The sequence below is a fragment of the Empidonax traillii genome, unplaced genomic scaffold, assembly GCF_003031625.1.
Source record: "Empidonax traillii isolate 1590-97213 ecotype Southwest subspecies unplaced genomic scaffold, ASM303162v1 scaffold45:size3623477, whole genome shotgun sequence".
Lineage (NCBI taxonomy): Eukaryota > Metazoa > Chordata > Aves > Passeriformes > Tyrannidae > Empidonax > Empidonax traillii.
Genome location: NW_020955238.1, coordinates 3,013,009 through 3,029,457, shown reverse-complemented (window position 1 = coordinate 3,029,457; position 16,449 = coordinate 3,013,009). Strand labels below are relative to the sequence as shown.

At 35.6% G+C, this 16,449-nt stretch overlaps 1 protein-coding gene across 14 annotated transcripts in view; it reads right to left on the bottom strand.

The window, feature by feature from the left end:
* The window catches only part of AKAP6 (A-kinase anchoring protein 6), a 269,123-nt gene that overhangs the window by 17,585 nt on the left and 235,089 nt on the right, over nt 1-16,449 (bottom strand). For all 14 annotated transcript variants that reach the window (XM_027878788.1, XM_027878783.1, XM_027878784.1 and 11 more), the window contains one exon: nt 14,576-14,791. In XM_027878788.1, the coding sequence (XP_027734589.1) occupies nt 14,576-14,791 (216 nt within the window). The remainder of the gene's footprint in view (nt 1-14,575; nt 14,792-16,449) is intronic.

Below are 16,449 nucleotides of genomic sequence, written 5' to 3'. Positions count from 1 at the left end.
TTTTTTTTTTTTTTTTTTTTTTTTTTTTTTTTTTTTTTTTTTTTTGTGATGAGAAAACCTGGCTACATGGCATGTTTTACTGACTGTTGTTTTTACTGCTTTGTAGCTTTCTTTTCATCTGTCAAGGGGTTACATGACAGGATTTTTTGCCCTTGAATGTCATTTCGATCTCACCTTTACTTCAGAGAAATATATGATTTTCTTTGTTCAAGAATCCAGCACAAGCCCTTTGAGAAACTCTTAGAAAAACATTCCTAGTTTTATCTAAAACCAAAATGTTGCCATGCACACCAAGTTCAGAACAGAACAAATCCTGGCAATCTACCCCAGATACATGCCCAAGCAAGTTCGTGGGAGTTCATCATGCCAAGTTTCAGAATTTGACCAAAACAAAGATCATTCTTCATGGTTAAGACAAAATATCCATGAAAACCAGGAAATATGTGGAACATCCATATTGATGCCAAATCAACTGCAGTCTGCATTTAGATGCTCTTGAACAAAATTGTACTAGCAAAGCTGCAGTAGCACAATAAAATCACTATTCCTTGTACTATTTAAGAGGTCTGCATACTGATTAGGAATACTTTAAATTTAGTATCATTTACATTGGAACTGGTAATGATTTAATAGTGTACTCTAAGTTAAACCAGAACAACTCACTGGACACTCTGAATGGACTTAATAGACACAATAGCCATCTTCAGCCTACAACAGGCACATCAGGACACCTGGAATCACAGCGTTTTTAAGAGCTTTGTTTCAGCAGAAATGAGTGTTTGTGAAAAAAACAATAAAGGGTGAGAATAACCACAGAAACAGATAGATATAAGGTACAAAAGAGCAGGACATAAGTCCTTGGGAGCGTGACCTTAAGAGAAACCTAGAAAGAAAGTTTTCCCACTAAGGGTTGGAAGAGAGAAGCTTGAATTTCTAAATAAAAATTCTTTCTGTATACTTTATCTATTATTTATGAATAACAGGACTGCATGAAAAATATCTGTCTCTATCATCAGTTTCTTCTCCTCCTGAATCAGTTGAGAGACCACCAAATTTAGCCTAATTCATGTTATCAAAGAGAACAGACTCTTTTCCCCCTTATTTAAATTTTCAACGCAATTTCTTTGTAATCTCAGTTCAGGCACTTCCTGAAGTCATTGATTCACCATCTGTAAATTTGGGATATTGACTGGGGGAAGTTAATAAGCAGGTATTGTTAAGTCAAAGGCTAGAAGAATACTGTATATTATAAGTACTTGCACAGTCTGCCTACCTATGGATTTCCAAGTGTTAAGTTAAACACCACAGTTGTCAATAAATGGCAGAGAGTTCTGGTGATGAATCAAAATTACAATGGTAAGCACCTTGAGACTACAACAGTGCAACTGCTCTTTGCCATTACAAGTCTATATCTAAGAAAAGCTGCTTTACAAGCATTGCAATATAAAAACACTGGCCTAATCTCCAAATGTAAGAGGTCCCTAGGCAAGGTAGAGCTCTTTCACTAAGATCATCTCATCCTCAAAGTACCAGATTTTTTTCTTGTCTCCATTTCTGGTATGTCATTATGTTTATAGCTTTCTCTGTACATGTTAGATGCCAACACAGCCCTGGAGCTGGCTGGAAAAAAAGGAATGGAATTTTCAGTTTAAGTTAGTTAATTGAATAGGTCCTGTGCAATGTCTCAAGTACTGGAATTATGTGCACATTTTTGTTTGGCCACTTGGGAAATGATTTAATATAAGCATACTTTGTAGAAATTCACTTCAAAGAAGACAAAGTAACAATTACATCTTGTTATATTATATATTTGCCTGCCTTAGTTTGAGTACAAAATTACAATGGGGAGTAGCTCAGTGTTACGAAATCGCTATTTGCCATTATTAATCTTTCTTCTGTTACAGGAGAATTTATTTTAATGTTGCGCAGTTTAAACTTGGGCTCAAATCGAAACATAAACTGAAGATTTAAGACTATCCACAAGGACAATTTTCAATGCTGGCGAGGCCCAATAGGCCCAATGAATTCAAAGAGTTTACAAACTGGTGTAATAACTGAGGGGCAAAGGGCTACTAGTATTAACATTATTTCCAAAACTATTGTTAATAAGCAGTAAAGAGCTCAAAGTCTTTCATGCAGCAGCTCAGGTTTGTACTGAAACTGAATGTTTGACATGTACCTTTTGTGTAATGCTTAGAAATTTTAGAACAGTTTATGGTATTTAGTTTCACACTGAAACAATAGTTCTCTCCTTTTAAAAATTAAAAAGGATTTTTAGAATAAAGAGTCTTTCTGAATTGTTCAGTAAACCTGTTGGATGAGCTGTGACTCAATAAAGCTTAGGAACTCATTTATTATGTTTGTAGATCAGAGACTGCATTTATTCACAAAGTGAATCTCTAAAACCTAGCTTTCATTACAGCTGTGGGGAGGCCCAGTCTTTCTTCCTTCACTCGAGAAGGTGAAGCTCAAGAAGATAATTAACCATGAAACAATGAGGAGGCTTGCTGGGTAAGCACTGATGTGAAAACAGTTACTCCTCACAAAAGAGGGGAAATTAGCTGGCTGGATAAAAAAGGAAGTGTCAGACTGGAAGACTGAAAGGACTGCCAGTATAAGTAGATAGCTCTACACATCATTAATGCATTTTTTTAACAGTTAAAAGTCACTTCTTCCTAAATTTAAATGCACTTAAATGCTATGTGTTAGGGGAGATTAATATGCATTTTAAAATAATTTCTCTTCAACTTTCTGTTTTCACACTTCACCAGTTTTAGTTACCCTTCCCACGTATGAAAATATCACTGCCTCTAAGTATTGTATTCTTGTTTACAAAGCCAATGAAAACAGCATTCTAAAAAGATTCTGTCGGCTACTGTATTTTACAAACTCATTATTTTTCATTAATATATATATTTTTATGAACAGAAAGTTTCTTTTGATTTTACTGTTTCACAGAGTAAAGACTTATGATATATGTTTCCTTTCAAAACTTCCTTCTACTCAAACAGTGTTCCCTGAAGCAGCCACATTTTTGGCAGAAATTCAGTCATATGCTATGCCAAAAGAAATAGAATAAACAAACACTACTCAATGCAGCTGGCTAGGTAATTTACATATTACTGCACACACCAGACATGAAGAACTGGATACGGATTAGAGCCACAACGATGACACAAATGTCCTCCTATATGTAAGGAGAAACGAAATTAGGATCATCATTGCTCATGCTTTAAATTTTATTATATAATGTTTATTATAGTCTTTCTGACATTAACATATGTATATATTTCAATATTAGGTAGATATATATTTATATTTTCTGTATATTTTACAGAAAAATATGCTAGAAATATCTTGGAAAACTGTTAAGTGGGCACATTTTTGAAAGGTTTTTTCTGGTGAAGAAGGGCTCATCCCAGTCTTTAGAAATAGCAAAAAACCCTCCAAATACAATGGAAACCCTCTAGGCATACTGTAAAACTTCTTTACCATAAATATGATATAAGTACACCTCAAAATATGCAAGCTCATGTGCTTTCATACAGCATCTGTCATTTTGGGTGAGATCAACAGTCCAGCCAGCAGAGTCTGCCTCCTGCAGTGGCTAGTAGTGAAGGTCTTTGGAAAAGTTAAAAACCCTCAAACAAATAGAAGGGTATAGAAGCTGCCATCCCAAATTTAAAAAAGCCTGAGGGGACTTTCAGAGTTGGAATTTATTAAGTTGATGTCTCCTCCATTAATTTGTCTAATTACTTACTGAACTCATATGTATTTTTTCTATCCACCACATCCTGTAGGAACAAATTTCATTTTTATTATGTACTGCATGAAAATAGTATTCTCTTTTGATGGTTTTAGATCTCCTGCCTGATCATTTCATTGAGCACCTTTCATTGGTGTGTTAAGAAGAAAATTGTACCTCATTTATTTTCATGCAATTTTAAAATAATTTTTGTGTTCCTGTCTGCTTAGAGCTGATGCAGCTCCTAGAACTTCCTATAATAGTGAACAATAATATACTGATTATGCATATTCTTCCTGAAGATCCTGCAAATACATTTCCATAGTGGCATGAGTACTGTGGCGCTATCATCCAATATGGACGGCCCTTGCAAGATGGAAATAACTGCTGAACAACATGTCAGAAAATAAGGTTTCTTACTCTTTTTCTAAAAACTATTTTGTTTGAGAACTCTTGAAACAAAATACCTGCAAATCTGCTTCAATTACACTCACAATTCCTTGCAGAACTGGGGTCATTAGAGATGCAGAGCAACAAGTCATTAAATTAATTAAAAAATCACAAGATTGTGACTTTCGTATTTCCCTGAACTCTAATTTTTCGAGCAATACTGGCCTGAATCACAAGTTTATGATTAGTGGATATTGATACTAGGCACCTAAATAAAACACCGACTTCATCCTGTAACAGAACACAATGCACTGCAATGTGAGTCAGTGACTGATGAGCACTTTTAAATATCTGACTGTATACTTAAGTGCCTAAATAAGAAGTGAGTTCTTTTGAAGACCTTTGTCCTTGAAAATAAAAACCTAACCATTTTACCTTTTCTTTTTTTAATGAGATATTTGTGCCATTTAAATGGTGTTTGACAGCTCTTTCAGCACCTATATGCATTGGAAACATCAGGTTTCCAATTTCTGAATATTATTTTCCTACTAAAACTGTTTATTCTTGAGAATTCAATTGAAGATTTTACTCATCTTACAGTTCAAATGTATGTTTCAGAAGCAGGGAATGCCTCTTTATCAAAGCTGTGTAAAAGTGCCCACTGTTAATTTGTGGCACAGAAAAACAAGATTAATAGATTGTCAGATGGTTGGTAGAAAATATGGCACCATGCTATAAAGGCCTAAACCTGTTACTGTAGTGTTTACTTTTCCCAATATAAAGTTATAAATCTCAGATTTCTAGCTTTTATAGGATTGAATTCTCCCATCTCAAAACATGAATTCTACTAATTACTTGTAGAATATTTATTTTAAACAATTGTGGCAAGCTGATTTACTAATATTTTTAGTTACCTATAAAAGTAAAGAAATTAAGAATATTGGATATGCCACCCATAGGTCAGATGCAATTACACATGAGAGATATGACCAAGTTTTCATGATCATATGTTGAACTACAGAGTTTATGTGATAAACTGGCACTTAGAAGGCCTCACTGGCCTTCTAAATCAACTGGGGGGTTGTAAACATCAACCATTAAAAAAAATCAGATCAGCATAGATGTATTACCAACTTTTTACCTGCTATGAGATTCTCTCACCCAACTCTAAAATGGCACCAGTCTGAAATACAGAGTCACAGATAGCTGAGGACCAGAAATATCTTTGGGCTGCATGGATAAATGCAGAAAGGTTGTATATTTCCAACTTCTTACTGGGTAACACAGCACCACCAGCCAACCTTGAAATTTCATGAGATATAAAGTGTTTAAGCAAGTTCAAAAACCATCACTTTTTCCTCTCTATAAATTTATACATTTAAACAATTTAAAACTGAAGTAACCAGAAAAAAAATACAGAAGAAATCCAAAGAACTAGTCCTTTTAAAATATAAATATATATGTAGATGTATATACAAAAATTTGTGGCATTAAGCCAGCAAGTTTATGTAATTTTTCCCCTAAAATAATACAGCATAACAGAGAAAAAGATTCAAAGTATCTGTGACTTTAAGACTTGTCAGTCACTGAAACTGACTGCTCACAGGATGCTACTAAAAAAAACATTATACACTCACAATATTTTATACTCAATTCAGACACTATGCTTTGAGTTAATTCTAACACCAGGTACCCAGTCTTACAACACTGTAATCGTGATATTTTCTGCCTTGAATAATTGAAGTCAGTTTTTCACCATAGGATGAGCCGTGGAGAGTAGTTATGCATGATCAAGCATCCATATTTGGGTTAAAAATAATACTGGTAAATATATGCTTCATTTCTGTTGCTTTCATTGCCTTTTTTTTTAAAGCATTCCCGGTATCATAAAGAAACCTGCCTTCTAATAAAGCAAGTAAATTTCAAATACTGAACAGAAAAGTTGTGGTCTTCATCAAGGAAAAAAAAATAAATCAAAGAGAGCTTGAAATAATTAAGTATTGTGGCGGTTGATTTTATCATTAAAATAACTCTTTATTTTTAATGTAATTTAATTTATTTTCCTAAGCTCATGCCAACAATAAAAATTCAATTTCACCTCTCATCTTAAAAGTTTGCTGGGCACCCTGGAAAGGTCAAAGAAACTGTGTCTGCAGATTTGCAAGGAGTTGCAGAACAGAAATATGCATCTTAATGCATGTTGAATCCAGATGTGTTGGATGGTGATTGAAACTTGCTACTGTAGGACTGTGGTTGAACAAGCTACAAGAAAGGTTCTAGCAGGTTTCATATAAACAAAAATTCATATGTAATAGACACCACCAACATTAGCAGGAAATATTTTATATCTGGAAGTTTCAGTGCAGAGTATAGGACTGAAAGAACAAGAATGCTGAGCTACTCTTTCTGCTTCAGGTGGTTCACTTTCTGGAGCAAAGAAAATCTGCACTGAAAGAGGCTCCACAGCCGGCTCTATAATTGCCCTTACTGAAACAGTGCTACACATGAAGAATGTTAGTAGTATGCACATTTACTTTCCAACCTCCTCCAGAGGGAGAGCTCAGGCTTACTATGGTTTAACAGAATGTGAAATAGTGAGATAAGGCTGCCTTAGTCTGTGGAGTCTTGATTAACCATTAGCCTCTCCTTGTCCAATCCAACGGACAACTGAAGGGTCCACAACATGATTTAAATTAGAGTAATGGCTAAAAGTCTGGTTTGGTGGCAGTGAGCTCACATGATCACCTCTCAGATGGTTCACCCTTTCAGAGGTCTGGACTTTGTCTGGTTTGGTTGCTATTATGAGTTTGACCTTCCTATCATTTTACAAAGCCATGGCAAAACATGACAACATCTGCCAGAGTGAGGGAAATAGTTGAATAATATATTTCATCCCTGGATTGGTACGTTATACTATTAGTTGTGACAGAAAGTTTTGCAGATTCTGAGGATGGAGTAGAGCTTTGTTCTGAAAAACTTAAATGTATTTCTTTTTTTCTTTCTATTCACTCTAAGAGCCTACCACTGAAGGTGACCACACAGGAGACTTTCTCAAGAATATAACACAACATTTATCTGAATTTTGACTAAACTTGACTGGGTTTGACATTTTTTTACTAAGATCTGCTCAACAATAAGGATTTTACTAGTTTTGTTTTGTCGTTTCATCCAGACTCTGTGTACTGCCATGATGGCTACCATTGGCCCTCATGGTTGGTCCTCAAGAAAATTATGAGGAATACAGAATTTCTTGCAAGAATGTGCAGTATATTACCTATCTTCAATTACAGTTCAAGAAAACTCTAGACCTGTGTTCACCATTTATGTAACTGCATTTTAGATCCTAGAGATAATTGCTTCATGCCACAAATCAGAAATGCAGTGCAACCCAGAAGCTCAAAAATATACATGCCTCAAGTATGAGGATGGTGCATCACATTACAGACTCTAAGATCAAACACCCATTCACTTAAAAAACAAATATTTTAAGGAAACACCAAAGTGAGCAGTCTTCAGTGTTGAAGTATAAGTAAAACAAGAAGACTGACAGAAACAAGTGCAAGCCATAAAGGCTGTACTGTCCTGGGCTATATGAAAAAGGTCCAATATCAAAACAAAAATTACTTGTGATAGATAATGAAAAAAAAAAACAATCTGTAAAGGTTCAGACATATGTAATTAAATATTTTGTAAGGGCTAGACTGTGTAACAAGTGTTCAGCAATATGTAGTGTGCCCTCCTCAGCCAATTAATTTAATAGTGTCTCAGTACTTTGCTGCTCTAGACACTCCAGATGAAATTCTAAATTTTATACAAGTTTTTTATTTAGATCTCGCCTAGAAAATAATGGCTTCTGATGAAAAAAGAAACTTTTAGAAATCAAGCTTTGTTCAGTAAAGCTACCTAACAAATAACTGAACAATGAAAGATTCATTTTTTACTCCTGAGGGATGAGGGTTTTTGGTTTTTTTTTAAGCTTAAAACAAGTGTCATTCCATGGATTGAAAAAATAATGCACCAGTGAAGTGAATATAGAAAAGTGAAAGGGAGATACCATGCCTAGCATTATGAAAAAACTGTTTTCTCTTCCAGAAAGCATCACAGAAACAGATAAATAGATTAAAAGGACAAAGATACAAGATCAGAAGCAATTTAGTATTTTTTAACAATGTGTTTTTCTAAGTTCATTATAAAGAAGGAAACCAAGAGGATGTTGGGAAAAAATCCTAAATAGCGCTTTAAGCAGGCTCTCTACCTCCTCAGAAACAAGCTTGTGGAAAGAAGTGCCTTTCTTTTCCCTTTTTTTTTTTTTTTTTTTTCCAAGTGAGCTGTCTCACCAATGCAGATTTTCCCAAGTCCTTACAACTCTAATTAAAATGTGGTAATTGGTTATGTTACCTCAATTACCATGATGCATGGACATTGATGCAAAGCGACACCAATTGAATCCCTTGGGTGTTATACCCCAAGGCCATCCCATTTATTGTGGCCTTATTATTTTCAATTATGTGGCTGGATGTACAGCATACTTTCAAGCCAATACAGATGGGGGGTTGCTGGACATACAGTATGGTATGATGACTTAGAAGAACAAGAGAAATAATTTTCTTTTTTTTTCATGAAGTATATAGTAGTGATCTTAGTGATCAGACAAACGAATATTGCAGACATATTCAGGACAATGTGAGAATTACAGCACCTTAACCCAAACTGCCTTACCTCAAAATCTCCATTTTAAAAGCATGAATAATACCATTCCTTCAATAATTAGCTCTCTCTGTTGAATAAGAAATTGTCTGCTCCATAAAACAGATAAGTTTCTCATTCAGTGAATGAGCAGTCTGGAGAAAAAGCAGTTTCTCCACTCACCAAAAAGGCAGGAATATTGAATTGCAACTTAAGTAAAATCCATTAGAAACCACAGTTTTGTTTCTCTACCAGCCACAGCAGTACAATAGTTTTGTATACTCCAGTATTGGTAAAGCCATCCCAGAAAAGTGAATTTCCATGGTCACCTTATTGAAGCTTTCTATACAGAAACATATCTGACCTGCACAAAACATACACAAACTGTGAACATCTGTAGCAGCTGGAATAAACCACTGAGGCTAAACACATAATTTACATATACAGAGGGTAAACCACAGGCTGAGCAAAAGATAAAAAAATAATTGCAGAAAACAACTTAAATATTCCCACTTTGACATAACAATTGTCCCAAACCCTTTGTAACCATTCAGTCTTCCAAGTAGATGAGACCTTCTAAAGGAAAATGCACAGTGAGTTAAAGCTTCTCCAGCTCTTGAGCAGGAATTTTAGATGGCAATTTTGAGTTTACTTCACTAAAGATTGTTGCTATTGTTATTGCTATTGCCAGACAGACTCTTTTTTCTTTTAGGATGATTGCTAGCAGGGTCTTGTTAGGCAAGCTATAAGACACCTGTGTAATTCCAGTTAAAATTTAGGTGATATGTAACATTATATCAGCAAAATATGGAATTATAAGTATGGATGAAAAGAATTTACAACAACAACAACAACAACAACAAAAACCACAAAAAAACCCAAAACCCTAACCAAACAAAAACTAACTAACAAAACCAAACAAACAAAACCAACAAAACCCAAACAAACAGATGGCAGAGATAAAAACCTCTTTTGCTGTAAGATATTATGACTGCTTCCAGTATTCTATATTTTTGATTGTATGAATACTTCATTCCATATAGCTAGATTAACCCACTGAATCTAATCACATTTCATCCTTCTGGAGTGATTCTTATTGATAATTTCACATTCTAGACAGAACTTTCTGTTTATGAGAAAGACAACTTTTATCAGATTATAGGTGCTTGAAGTACATCTTAATATCTCGTTATTTGTAAAATTATGGGGCCTACTATTGCAAAAGGTGAGCAAAATCAAACATTCCTGAAAAGCATCCATGAAGACAAACAATTCAAAAGAAAAGCAAAAGCTTTCTGTGGTTAATTCCAGCATACCTTAGTAATGCTTTAAGTGGTCCAGATAAGTAACTGACTGTAAAAAGGGGCAAAAAGAGGACACAGGAAGATCCCAGTACACAAATTAAGAAGACAGTAGAAGATGAAAGTGACTCTTGTACTGAGGCTATATAATCATTTGGGGTATCTTATTTACTGTCAGCAAGTCAGATGCCATGAATGAGTCAGATGCCATCAGGGTATAAAAACATCTCATTTGTTTTCATAAATTACAGTATTTTGTGGGCAACCACAAATAAAGACTTGTTACCAAGGGATACACTTTGTGTGCCAAGACTGGCACACCATCAAATACACAGAGATAGGGAAGCAGAAGAAATGGTTCTGGTACCTACCCAAGAAATGACTGCACAGGAACTGAGTGAAAAAGAGGGTTAGAACATGCCAAGTCAGGCCAGGGAAGTCAAAGAAACATGAATCCTACAGTGGCTGGGGCACATTTAAACGTTGAGAATACAGATAGTTTTATTAACAAAAGAAGCTTGTAGATACTGACACACTTCAACAAATCATAGTGTTATTAAGCAGAGTAGGATGAGAGGTTCCGAAACAAAACAGCCCACAATAAAAATTAGATGAGCATCATGATATCTCTAAATGGCTGCTACTTCTCAGCAAAAAGAATGATACACACCCGGCCGGTGAAAGTCCAAGCTCTAATTAGCTCATAACAGTTTATTTACAGTAACTGCAGATACAAGCAGTAAACTGCTTTCCACACAGCAGCTGTTCCCATGCAAGAGAGGATAATATGATTTCACTACCGTAACTTGGACCTCTGCTCAGCACTTTCTAAGATATCTCACAAATGCAACTTCTTTCAGATCCTAGTCAAATCGAAGATATATATTTGCTAGAGCAAAATGATGTTTTGTAGATTAAAAAGGCAGTCCATCATCTTTTGGTACTTTACACAGTTGGAACCTAGTTCAATCTCTCTTGGGCTGTTATAGACCCAACAGATACTCAGACTAATAAATAAAATTCAGGATTTTGAGAGCTACTTTTTGTTTCTTTGTTGGTAATACTGTACACACTTATTTCTGAAGCTCCAAAATTCAAGTGTTTTTTCAACTGCTGGTCAGATCATTAAACCTTTTGTGTAGTACCCACCAATTGTACTAGAGCTATTGCTGCAATACATTAGTAATATGACTAAAAATATTCCAAAAATGGAACTACCACAAAAATATAACCAGTATTTCTCAAGAGAATTAAAAAACGTCTCCTCCTATATTTTCTTTATCAGTCTTTTCTGTTCCTCAGTCTCATATTTATCTTCTAACCCATCCACTTGCCCAGTTGATTTAATTGATGAGTTTTCTTACTTCTGTTCACATTTCTTGTTCTCTCAGATTCATTACCACCAAAACTCTCCGCAGTTGTTGAGATGGCATTTTTCTTCTTTCATTTTTTGACTCTCATTTAAATGTAATGTACTGTTTAAAACTCCTACCTACATTTTTGCTAAGCTTCTATCTGGATCCTCACTAATTCTGTTTTCTCTTTTAATTCCACTGAAATTTCTCTAACATTTTCCCACCATCTTTGTTTTACCAGTTTTGTTTTACTTTTGACTCCACTTGAACAGACTCTCAACAAATTAATTCCTTTGATTTTTCCACTCTCTAGATTATTTTTTATCCTCTCTGTGTTCTCCCTCTACTCAGGGCTGCTCTCAACTCATTCTCTGCCCAACCTGTATTTGTGTTTTGAATTGCCCTGACCCACCTGCAGGACCTAGCACTTGACCTTTTTGAATTTTATGAGGTTCACAAAGACCCACCTATCAAGCCTGTCAAGGTCCCTCTGGATGACAGCCCTTCTCTATAGCATGTCAACTGCACCACACAGCCTAATGTCAGTGGCAAACTTGCTGAGGGTGCATTCAGTCCCCCTGTCCACGTCACTGACAATGATGTTTCCACGAGGATCTGCTCTATGATTTTGCCAGGCACAGAAATGATACTGACTAGCCTATATTTCCTCAGGTCTTCTCATTTTTTTTCCCTTTATAAAAATGGAGGTTCTGTTTCCCCTTTTTCTATCAGTAGGAACTTCACTGGACTGCCACAGTCTCTCAAATATGATGGACAGTGGCTTAGCCACTACATCCACCAGTTCCCTCAAGACCCCCAGATGCATTTCAGCAGATACAATGGACTTGTGCACTTTCAGGTTCCTTAGATGGCCTTGAATCTGATCTTCTCCTATAGCAAGAGCTTCTCATTCTCCCAGTCTCTGCTTTTGACTTCTGCATCTAGAGCAGTGTGACTGGAGCACTTGCCAGTGTTGACTTAGGCAAAATAGTCATTGAGTATCTCAGCCTTCTCCATATCCCAGGTACTTAGGTCTCCCATTTCCTTCTGGAGAGGGACTAAATTTTCCCTAGTCTTTCTTTTATCACCAACATACCTATAAAAGCTTTTCTTGTTTCCCCCATGTCCCTGGTCATATTTAATGCTCAGACAATTTCTGTGTATACCTCAGGGGCTACCTGTTCTTTCTTCCACACTGTGGGGTTTTTTTTTAATTAATTGTTTTTCCTTCATCTTTTGTTTTTCACTAGAATAGCCTTTTACCTTACCTGCTTTCCTTTCTCCTTTTTAGATGATATTATACATTCAGATACCTGCACTTCCCATCTGTGGACAGAGGGCTCAAACAAAGTCCTTTCATCTAACGCCACTCATCTTAGTGTCCACTAACATAAACTAAGCAAAACCAAAATGGAACTCTTGCTCTTTCCTCCTCAGATCTCTTCATGTTTTTTTTTCAGTATGACTGTTCTCCCTCTGGTAATCTGCATCACCTGTGACATCTACAGATTTCACTAGCTCTTTGAGAGTAATCTTAGTATCACTAAGATTTGACATTTTTCTATGGGTCATATAGTGCAAGCTCTTAGATGATTTTGGTTGTTTCCAATTGCATTCCTCTTCACTCAATACTTGCAGAAAACTAATGATTTCTCTATACCCTTGTACACTTGCGTGTAGCTTCATCATTTTTACACTTCTTCTGACCAGATCAAATTTTTGGTGGCATAACTGAATCTCCTCAATTATCTACACCTTTTACATTGTCAGTTGACTAATGCCATGCTTATAAAACCAATATTAGCACTACATCTGCTTATCAGTAATGTCTCCCTTCCATGTTGATTCCTACAGAGACCTGCCCCTTTTGACTTTTCCTGACAGTATTCACACCTCTTCCTTCATCAAGTCCTTCTTCTATCTCAATACCTAAAGCAAAACAGCCAATAAACCAAATGGATAGAGGAGCACTTCTATGTTATAACTTTTGATAAAGGCAGGCAAGCAACATTATTATTATCTTCAACAGTTCACTCGTCCACAGCATCCTCCTCACTAATTCACCATTTCTTGGTCTCTTTAGACTAATAGTATTTACACTCGGGAACTGCTAGTGTTTCTGAACAATGCCTTATATATCTTCATACTATAGTACCATAACTGAAACAGAGAATCACAGCTTCTGTTATTTTTGTAAAGGAACTTTAACAAAAAGAAGTCAAAAGTAGTATTTCACAGTTAGTCAGATAATTGTTAGGAAGGATGCAAGTGTCAAGCATTTCTTCCTTTGCTCTGCTTGGTATAAACCTAAAAAATCATATCACTTGTTCCCAAATCTCATCAAGCTCTTCACTATATGAACCACATAGGATTATGATTGCTGTCAATGTAGCTGCAGTATACAGACTTCAGCACTATGATAGTAGCACAAAACACGCTGAGCCAATTCATCCATTACAGCAATGGTGTTACAGTAGGGATTATTTTGTTCCTCCGACTTCGTAATATGGTTTTATGCTATAGAAAACTAATCTAATTCATGACACTTAATGGATGGTTTACACAGAGTGCTATTTTGCCTCTTAGGAATCGTTTCCCTGAGATAAAAGCAAACTACTGCATTTTACTTATATTCAAATAACACAGGATTGCGTATTAATCACATACCCATGGCATTCTATATGAAATACACATTTACTGCTGGGATGTTAATTAAAACCAGCCTTCGTTACACAGGAAATACTTTTTCTAATATATATGCTCAATCAGTAAAATATTCCCTGGGTCCAGTCCTGTTAGGTCCTGAGCAGTTTAGCACCAAGAGAAGATTGTTTTTATTGCTTGATGGGATCAGATGTCATAAGATTAAATATCCAGCAAATAGATTATGTCTATTGAGAGTTTACCTTATTAATCAATTATGTCGATAGAATACAATGCTTTGTGAAAAACTGAAGATTCACTTGTTGGCAGTAAAGACTAGGAATGGCATCTTCAGTCAGAAGAAAACACTAGGAGATTGATATGTTTGTCTTGTGCTGAAAGAGTGTCTCTCGTGAAGAATGAAACCCTGCACTTTTAAAGCAAGCATCACTCACCGAGTCTTTTTCCAATCGCTTCTGTAGCCTTGTTTGCCACTGGACAGCTTGCATGACAATGGCTTCCCACCTTCTCTCGAGGTTTACAATTATCAACTGCATGGACTGGTGATCTGCATTTAGGTTGCAAGTCTCCTGATCATCCAGGAGGTGCTGGCATAATCGCAGCACAGAGGCTACTCCACGACGTCTCTGTTTGATCTCACAGCATAAAGACTGCAGGATAGACAAACAACAGATGTCAGCGTGGAATGCTTTGCAAATTGAAACACTAAGTATTATTTGATATTTAATTGTACCCAATCTCTTACAATATTTTTTTCAGCTCTTCCATAAATTCCCATACTTTGGTGTAAAAGCTTAGTGTTTTATTTTCAGATAAATACAGTCTTAATCTTAATAGCACAGAAGTAGTAAATTTATATTCAGTCTTCTTCAAACAAATGTCATCTATATATAACTGTCTCAATAATGTTGAAGGTTTAATGATGTAAACTGGTTTATTCTTCATTTCTTTTTCATTTGTTTGGGACACATCTGAAACGAGTTACCTTGACAGTAATCAATTTCAGAAATTCTACAGGAAAATAAGAGTGAAAAAATCATAGACAAGCAATGCGAATATGTGTATTTTTAGAAAAAATACAATAGAAATTATGGGTCCTATGCAGCCTGTCACAGGAGAAACATTGAGAGGAGAAAATTCAGTATAGAATTTTTTACAGATGTTTTTTGTTACTATAAAATATTTTCAGAATAGTTTCATATTCAAGCAAATGTAGGAATACTGTGATAACTGTATCATCCTTGAAGATGAGTAATTCACTGCATTTATTTCATCATACTGATTCCAGTGCTACTGAGAATGCAGTCTGATGTAAACTGGTTGATGGGAGACAATTGCTAAGCCTTAATATTGAAACGATGTGAGCCAGGATCTGTTGGTTCTACTCCAGAAACCTAAGAAACTGCACCGAGAATCTTACTGAACAGCAGTAAAAATAATGCATCCTACACCACAGACAGAACTAGAGAGAGATGTACCACCTCAAAGCAGTTCATGGCATGGGGTACTTTCAAGCATGGTTTTATCCATTAATATACTCTAATGTCATTCAAAATCAAATCACAATTTTAGCATCTCATAATGTATTTTAATAATAAAATCTATGAAGCTGGGGTATAGAAGGCACAAATGCATCCAAGGATGACAGCTCCAGCCCAGCTTCTGAGACTCTATACTTTTATAGCATTGCATGACTCCAGTACTCAACTATTATCAAAGGGTTGCGCTACTCCTGAATTTAACAGGACTGTGCTCTACACGTGAGAGCTTTCCAGATAATTTAAATTGTAACTTACCAACATCTGTTTCCCTCTGTGGGATGTCACTGATGAAAGTGTATGACTCCATGGGAAAATCTGAACTATCATTTTTTTTGAAGGCCAAGTGTTTGCCTTTACAATTCCAGTTAATGATAATAAGCAAACAAAAAAAGCCACTACATCTCTCAAAGCTGTTCTCAAGTATTAACTGATAAAAAATCAGGATCTGCCTTCCTGAATTTTATTAGCAAAACAATAACATTCTATAGAAAGTGAATTCAAGTTCTAGATTTTCATGTCACTGTTTCTTTAAAAAATGGAGTTTATACTTAGAAATGTTGTAACTCAAAGGAGTATTTTGCTTCTGTGTTTGATCAATAATATTAAGCTCCAAGTCTGAAGCAAAACATTGGTATACACATCTAAAAGTATACATCTTTTCTTTGCCTATGGATAGTGTGCAAAAGACTTTTTTTTTAAAGTCTTCAAGAGAAATGATGATTAAACCCACAAACATAGCTGAATTCCTAGTCTATTTTCACTGGCAC